We start from the raw sequence: 8600 nt of genomic DNA, 5'->3' as shown, positions 1-8600 counted from the left end.
CGATCTTAGATAGTTCGGACATAACCGAATTATCAAAAACAAAGTATTTGGATATGACCAAATACGCGAGCTTAGATAGATCGGATATAACCGACCATCAAGAACCTAAAATATTTGGAGTTAACCAGATGTGCAAACACAACAGGTTTGGAACAAACCAGCCAAATTATCGATCGATGATAAATGGGAGCCTAAACCTATTGCGAAATATGTCGAGATCGAGGCTGGAATATCTTAAAGAAATATAGTTTCGAACTCATAACCTCGGAGGCAAAATATTGAGGATGAGGAAAAGTGACTAAAAAGATAACCAAATCATTCATATTACATACCATATAAGTACTTTCGAGTTCATGGTTAAAGTAATATCCGACCTTGATAAGTAACGAGGTCGGAAGCGGATAATTCGAATAAACTATGCATGAACGCATCGAATTTCGAGCCCAAGTCCAAACTATGTTTGTATGAATAAATAAACATAACCGGTTCATCAATTTAAAAATATGCAAAATATTTCGAGCCAAGAAATGTAAAGCATATAAAAGAATGGTAAAAGAAATTGTATCAGCCCCGTGGGCATATATTAAAATAGTTACAGAAATAAGGGGACGCAACCCCGATAACTGATCTCCCCGAGGTCAGATTCAAGAGAGAGGAGTCTCCTTGGCCTTCTCAGCATCAGTGGCGCCGGACCCCTCAGGACGAATAGCATGGCTATCCTCCTGAGCTTCCTCCGAAACGGTGCCCGGAGCAGCCTTTTCCTTCTCGAGCTGCTCAGCCTTCTCCTTCTCAAGCCATTCAGCCTCTTCCTTCTCGAGCCGGGCATTCCATCGTTCAAGAAGTGGCGCCTCGTGGGGACCCAAGAAGCTGGTGTCCAGCTCTTCGTTATAAGCCCACATCCGGTACATGGCTGAGTCGACCGCCTTTTCCTTCTTTTCTTTGTACTTGGCAGTAAGGCGAGCTTTGACATCCTCTATGAAGTCGAGGGTGGCGGCCTTGTCCTCTTCGAGCTTCTTTTTGGTCTCCCGAAGCTGGATGTTATCTTTCTTTTGCTCCTCGAGTTCAGTTTTCATCTTTCCGAGCTCCTTGGCCATATTCTCACGCTCCTTAACCACTGCCTCGAGCTTAGTATTCGCCGCCTTCAGATCGTCGTTCGCTCTAAGGTGGAGGTCCCTCTCCTCTTGAGCATGAGTCTTGCTCGAATGGATCTCGTTGTTCAGCTCGTAATTGAGCTGGGCAATGAAGGCGAGAGCCTGAAAAAAGGAAGAAACCACCATTAGCCTCAGGACAGTATGAATGTAAGCAAAAGGAATATAGAAGGATACTTACCGCGGCAGTGTGCTCGATACTCTTCTCGTACAGGACAGTGCGGTCTCGGGTGCCAGTTAGGCACTGCCACTGAGGAGCCTCGAAACTACCGTAGCTCTGGCCGATCCGGGACATGATATCCGAAATCAGCGTAGATCCATGAAGTCCGGCAGCGTTATCCACCACATATGAGTCCATATGGGTGGAGATGGTTAGCTTCTGAGCTCGAGAAGCAGAAGGTCACTTGGCGAGCTGAGCAGAAGACGTTTGACCCGCCACAGGAGGTTGGGATTCGACCACGATAGGGATACCAGCCTGCGAGGCCGGTGCCACCGCAGAGACGACAGCCTGCGAGGTCGTGGGGGCGCTGATCTGGCCAGTCGACGTAGCAGCAGAGCTCGAAGCCGGCGGGGGAGGAGGAGGCGTTTTCTTAGATCTCTTGGAGCCTTTCCCCGGCTGGCTGGTCTTCACCGACCCTGCCCTGGGGCGTTTGCTCCTCTTGGCGCCTGCATTGTCGATAAGGGCATCGAGGTCGGAGTCCATCTCGCCTGCACAAATCACAACACTGAGTCAGTAAAAGAGAAATGTACAGCAAGTAATTTCGGTATCAGACACATAGAGTGATGATGGAGGAAACCTAACTGGAACTCTCCCCCGAGCTCGAGCTTGGGGACCATGAAATTCCCCCGTCTTCAGAGGAGGCGGGAGGAGTGCCTTCCCTATAAGTAGGGGATAACCTCGAGAGGTCCCGTACTGCACCGCTATCCCATTCCACACCTCGTCCATGGTGTACATGGTATCATATTTCCCGAGTCCACTATCGAACCTATGGACACAGTCGTCTACCCAACTCCATATGTAGAAGTGGTATATATCCTGTGGGCACGAGACTAACCTATTGGGCCTGTGTTCTAGTAGTGTGGGGGACCGCATCCTCGAGGTAGGGAGGACTTTACCTTCATCTGAGTCCGAGCTCGAGGCTTCATCATTGGCCTCATTCCCGGACCGCGGACTCCTCAGACGAACTGGGAGTGTTGGCCTCCTCTCTCTCCTCGGAGGAAGGGCGCCTGTAGGCAGGGGCACCTCCTCCCAACGTTCGTATTTTTTATTAGACCAGTCAGAGGTTGACTGGCCTTCTCCCAACAACCCACAGGCTCGGAGCTTGCCCTCTTGAAGAAGATACGAAAGAGACCTCCTGCCATAAGGAAGTCGAAGCAAGGCCTCTCTGTGCTCCCCCATTGCCTTGGTGGGGGAGGGACGCTTAAAATTAGCTGAAAAGCGAAACACATTTCAGCTAAGTACGGTCTTAAGGGCTAAAATTCCGAGCTCAAAAAAAATATATATAATAATAAAAGTAACAAGAGTACTTACGAATCCGCTGATAACTCTACAAAATAGAGTTATTTTACCATGTTTTACATGCTAATTGTTGCTTAGTTCATGAGTTTTTAATTAACTTATTAAGTTTTTATGTAATTTTTAATTTATTAGTCTTATTGTAGTTTTCTAGATTTTTATATGTTTTTATAGATATGTTATTATAATATGTTGTAGTTTAATTATTTAAAATTAGTATTGTTAGTTTGAATGCTAAAAATATGATTTTATTGAAATTAAATGTTATGTAAATTAAATTTTAATTAATGTTTTCATGGGAGTTATATGATATATTTTATTAATGAAAATATTTAATTTTAATTTAGTTTATAATTTATTGTGTAGGAAAATTATTGCCCTTGAAAAGCAAGAAAATCAAAGGAAAGATGGTAATTTTGAAAGAAAGTAACAAGAAAAATGGTGTTTCTCCAAAAGCCCAACCACGTGAGGCCCACTCTAGGCCCAACCCGTGGCCCCCCCTCCAACACCCAACCACCACATTGCTGCCATTTCCCTTATTGAGCCCAACAAAAATGCATTTTGTCCCTTTGTCCCCTATGACAAAAATGCCAACTTTTTACCCTTTTTCCTACACATTTTCACCACAACATCATCATTACACCCTATAATTTACCTCTACATACCATATTTATTTTATTTAATTAATCTAATCAATTTAATTAATTTAAATTGATTATTTTAATAAACTCACTTTGGCTATAAATATGGACTTTCAAGACCATTTTTGGGGTGCTTAATTTTTTGGTTACCATCTTTTTCTCTCTACCATTCTCTCTTCCATTTGGGTTTTTCAAGAGCATTTTGCAAGTATGTATGTCATTTATTTTGTAATTCCTATTCTAGTTATGTGCTTGTAATCTTTTTCATAAGATTATTAAGATCATGATGAAGCAACTTGTAACTAGGTAATATTTATGTTGTATGTTGATTTCCCTTGTAATGCAACAAAGTCTATGGATTTTTCTTCTACATATATTTCTTTCATCTTAAATATCTTGTATTTTAGATTGTTAGAACATATTTACACTTTGTTCTTCATTAGTGCATAAACATAATATTCTTTGTGTAAGATGTGTCATTAAATTGTACACATCCATGCTTAGAACAAAAATATTATGTTTTGCCTTATAAATAATGTTCATTGATTTATTTGTTATTTCATTAGATTGATTTACACTAAATGCTTTGAAATTATAATTTTGAAAAGTGAAGAAAAATCCTATCTTTTTATAAAATATTTGTGCTTAAAATTATAAATCTTTTTGGAAAATGATAGTTTAAAATATTTTAACTATCACTAAAACTTGGGAATCAATATACTAATAAATATTATTAAACTTACATTTTGTGGATTCTAGTATCTTAATAATCTTTTCTTTTAACACTTATTTTCTACTCATTATTGCTTTATTTTTATTCTCTTAAATAGCTTTATTTTTCAATCTTTTATTTTATGTTCATAATATTAAAACTCATCAATCTTTGGAGCTAGGTTAGAATTTATTATTTTTGATTTAAAATAGTTTCATTTTCGATTTTAGACAACTCCCTTGGGTTCGACATCCTTGCTTACACGATCACTATTCTTTATGGACGATTCGTGCGCTTGCGATATATAAATTTTTAAACATACCCGTTTTGGGTCCATCAAGTTTTTGGCGCCGTTGCCGGGGAGTTGCAAGAGAAAAGAAACGAAATTTATCTCAAGGTTAGTGGATTCTTCTACTAGTTATTTTAATTTTTTTTTGCACTTTAAAAAAAAAACTAAAAAAAATATATATCTATAAAAAACTAAAAAAAAAAAAAAGATAAAAAGAAAATTTGGGACGGTTCAACCACCCATAAAAAAATATACTTATATTTCTATATTTATTGTTTTTTTTTTAGTGACGGCACTTGTGCCTCCTATCTATCCTTTTAAATTTTTATAGTTGATGGCACTTGTGCCTCCTAATTTTGTTGTAATTTTATTTATTTTATATCTTTGTTAGTTGACGGCACTTGTGCCTCCTAACCTTTGTGTAATTTTCTTAATTTATTTTGTTGTATTTTTATTTTATTTAAATTCCGCAAATTACTAGTTGATGGCAATTTTGCCTCCTAGCTAGTTGATGGCAATTTTTGCCTCCTAGTCCTCTATCTTATGTTTAAGTTGATGGCACTTGTGCCTCCTAGTTTTTACCTTAATTTTGTTATGGTTGATGGCATGCTATGCCTCCCTACTCTTGCCTAAATTTTAGTCTTATTTAATTTTTGCCTTATTTTTCTTTGTCTTCTTTAATATTTTAGTGTAATATTGTGAAAAATACTTGAAAAAAAAAAAAAAAAAACATAAATCTTGTCCTTTCACCATAAGCAATTCTTGCTTAAAGGAAATTTGACCAAAATTCCCATCCGCCTCTACTAATTAACCTCGGGGAGTTGTTAGTAGTGCGCGAGTAAGTGGAATCAAATAGGCCTGGGGACAAGTAAACCATAAGAATTATATTGTTGTGAAATCTCTAAAAATTCTAAGTATGCTCTGTGGTTGCGGTTTTAACTGATCTTCCACATCAGAAAATTGCTTGTTTGAGATTATCCTTGTTGCCTTGTTTGTGAAAAATTGTATGCATCATTGGGAACGTAACTCTAAAAAACGATTAGTAAAAAGACGTTTATCTTTGTTTGAAATTGAAAGTGTTAGTAAAAATTTGAGCATCATGGAACCTATTGCTAATCCTCTTGATGAAAATGTTGTGCCTGAAAAAACTTTGCTTGAATATTTTGCACCTATTTCATCTAATGCTCCGTCATGCATTGTTTTACCTACTACTTCTGCTACTCATTTTGAGCTTAAACCCGCAATCATTCAATTATTGCCATCTTTTTATGGGTTAGATAGAGAGGATCCTTACATGCATGTCAAAGATTTCTTAGAAATTTGCTCAACATTTAAATTTCAAAATTTTTCTGATGAGTCGGTCAAACTAAGATTGTTCCCTTTTTCATTAAAAGACAAATCAAAAGCTTGGTTAAATTCCCTTCCCACGGGGTCTATAACTACATGGGATCAACTTTATAATAAATTCTTACTGAAATTTTTTCCTATGTCTAAAACTGATAGTCTAAGGAGAGAAATCTCCGAGTTTTTTCAAAAAGATAATGAAGAGTTTTATGAATGTTGGGAAAGATTTAAAGATTTATTATTAAAATGTCCTCATCATGGTTTTGAAAAATGGAGACTTGTAAAATATTTTTATGATGGTTTGACTCCCTCTAATCGTCAAATGATTCAATCTATGCATACTGGAAATTTTTTAAAATTTCAAGGACAAGAGGCGTGGGACGCCCTTGAAGATTTATCTGTCAATTCGCAACAATGGAATTATTTTGATCCTAGGTCTAGGTCAACTAATTCACCAAAAAGAGGAGGAAGGTATGAAGTAAAAGAAGAATTAGACTTAAGAACATCCTTAGACAAATTAGCGAGAAAAGTAGAAGCTTTAGCCATAAGCCAAACTATAAATTCTCCAATACAACCAAGAAAAGATGTTTGTTCTATATGTTCTAGTCCTTGCCATAATGCCCAATCATGTCCTTCCTACCAAGAAGCCTTTTCCGAGGAGGCCAATGCACTTCATACTTATGGGAAACCAAATGATAGCCCATTTTCGTCCACCTACAATCCAAATTGGAGAAACCATCCGAACTTTTCATGGAGACAAAACCAACCCCAAATGAATCAAGGGCACCAATACAACACACAAAACCAAGCTCATGCCCCACAAAATCAACCATATCCGCAACAAAGAAAACCTTCCTTAGAAGATACTTTACAACAATTTATGCAATCCACCCAACAAATCCTACAAAATCAATCTCAATCTATTACCAAACTCGAGACACAAGTAGGACAACTCGCCACTGCTTTAGCTGATAGAGAAAAAGGAACATTCCCTAGTCAACCTATCCCTAATCCAAAAGGTCAATATGAGATAGGAAAGTCTAGTCATAATGGAGAAGTCAAATCAATTTCAACTCTTAGGTCTGGAAAGAAAATTGTCAAACCCGATTACATACCCGAGGTTGAAAATGAAAAAGAAAAAGAAAAGAGTCAGCCTCCTAGTTCTAATCTCAATGACTCATCAAACAAAGAAACTCCAATCCATCCTTTCATTCCAAAAGCCCCATTTCCACAAAGATTACTTCCAATTAAAAAAGGCAGCCAATATAATGATATCTTAGAAGTTTTTAAACAAGTTAGTATCAATATCCCTTTCTTAGATGCCATTAAACAAATTCCTGCCTACTCTAAATTTTTAAAGGATCTTTGTACTGTTAAAAGAAACACTAATGTTCCTAAAAAGGCGTTTTTAACTGAACAAGCTAGTTCCATTATTCAATATAAGAGTCTTGTTAAATATAAAGATCCTGGGTGTCCCACAATTTCATGCATTATTGGTGATCATTTTATTAACAAAGCTTTACTTGATTTGGGTGCTAGTGTAAATTTATTGCCTTATTCTGTTTATAAGCAACTTGGTCTTGGTGAGCTAAAACCTACTTCTATAACTCTTCAATTAGCCGATCGTTCTGTAAAAATTCCTAGAGGCATTATAGAGGATGTTTTGATAAAAGTTGATAAATTTTATTTTCCTGTTGACTTCATTGTTCTTGATACTCAACCTGTGGAAAATATGCATGCTCAAATTCCTATCATTTTAGGTAGACCATTCTTAGCTACATCTAATGCAATCATAAATTGTCGTAATGGTGTTTTGAAATTATCTTTTGGAAATATGACTGTTGAATTGAATGTTTTTAATATGGTTAAATCTGTTGAGTGTGAAGAAGTGCATGAAGTTAACATGATAGATAGTATTTGTGAAAATGATGGAAATGACTTATTTGATTTTTGTGAAAAATACTTTGGTATGAACTTGCATGTTGATGACTCTAATGATAATGTGAATTCTTCGGTAGAGCCTATACCCTTAAATGAAACCAAAGTTGAACCTTTTTCACCCTTAGGTCATGTTCAATCAATTTCTGAGTCTCCAAAGTTAGACCTTAAACCTTTGCCAGAAAATTTAAAATATGCTTTTCTAGGAGAGTCTGAAACCTTACCTGTTATCATAGCATCCGCTTTAGATAAAGAACAAGAAGGTAAATTGTTAGATGTCCTTAGAAAACATAAAGAAGCCATAGGTTGGACCATTGGAGACATTAAAGGAATTAGCCCATCCATATGTATGCATAGAATCCATCTAGAAGAGAATGCTAAAACCTCTCGGGAATGTCAAAGAAGATTAAATCCAAATATGAAAGAAGTAGTTAGAGAAGAGGTCATAAAATTGTTAGACGTAGGTATCATTTACCCTATTTCTGATAGTCAATGGGTTAGTCCAGTTCAAGTTGTGCCTAAGAAGTCTGGGATCACAGTTGTTGAAAATGAGAAAAATGAATTAATCCCTACTAGAGTACAAACAGGGTGGAGAGTGTGCATAGATTATAGAAAGTTGAATAATGTTACTAGAAAAGACCATTTTCCATTGCCTTTTATTGATCAAATGCTTGAACGATTAGCTGGCCATGCATATTATTGTTTTCTTGATGGGTATTCGGGGTATAACCAAATCCCCATCGCCCCAGAAGATCAAGAAAATACTACTTTTACATGCCCTTTTGGAACTTTTGCATATCGTCGCATGCCCTTTGGATTATGTAATGCACCTACGACTTTTCAAAGATGTATGATTTCGATTTTTTCTGACATGGTTGAAAGATTTCTTGAAGTATTTATGGATGATTTTTCTATGTTTGGTTCCTCTTTTGATGAATGTTTGCACCATCTTTCACTTGTTTTAATTCGTTGCAAAGAGAAAAACCTTGTGCTTAACTGGGAAAAATGTCAT

The 8600-nt window shown here is 36.9% G+C and overlaps 1 protein-coding gene and 1 non-coding gene across 2 annotated transcripts; both read right to left on the bottom strand.

Annotated features, from left to right (window-relative positions):
* Positions 1–441: 441 nt before the first annotated feature.
* LOC133828848 (uncharacterized) lies at positions 442–2811 on the bottom strand. Its single transcript, XM_062258931.1, has 2 exons — positions 1330–2811; positions 442–1253 (listed from the first exon to the last, which is right to left on the bottom strand). Exons 1-2 carry the CDS (start codon positions 1504–1506, stop codon positions 645–647), a joined length of 786 nt encoding a protein of 261 aa, XP_062114915.1. The 5' UTR covers positions 1507–2811; the 3' UTR covers positions 442–644.
* A 2996-nt stretch (positions 2812–5807) lies between these two features.
* On the bottom strand, positions 5808–5914 carry LOC133833399 (small nucleolar RNA R71). The gene has a single exon (XR_009892780.1). It is a non-coding gene; the product is annotated as a small nucleolar RNA R71 (small nucleolar RNA).
* Between the last annotated feature and the right edge of the window lie 2686 nt (positions 5915–8600).

The sequence above is a fragment of the Humulus lupulus genome, chromosome 4 (assembly GCF_963169125.1).
Source record: "Humulus lupulus chromosome 4, drHumLupu1.1, whole genome shotgun sequence".
NCBI classification, from domain to species: Eukaryota; Viridiplantae; Streptophyta; class Magnoliopsida; order Rosales; family Cannabaceae; genus Humulus; species Humulus lupulus.
Note: the sequence above shows the minus strand (reverse complement) of the source record. Positions and strands in the feature narration are given on the sequence as shown.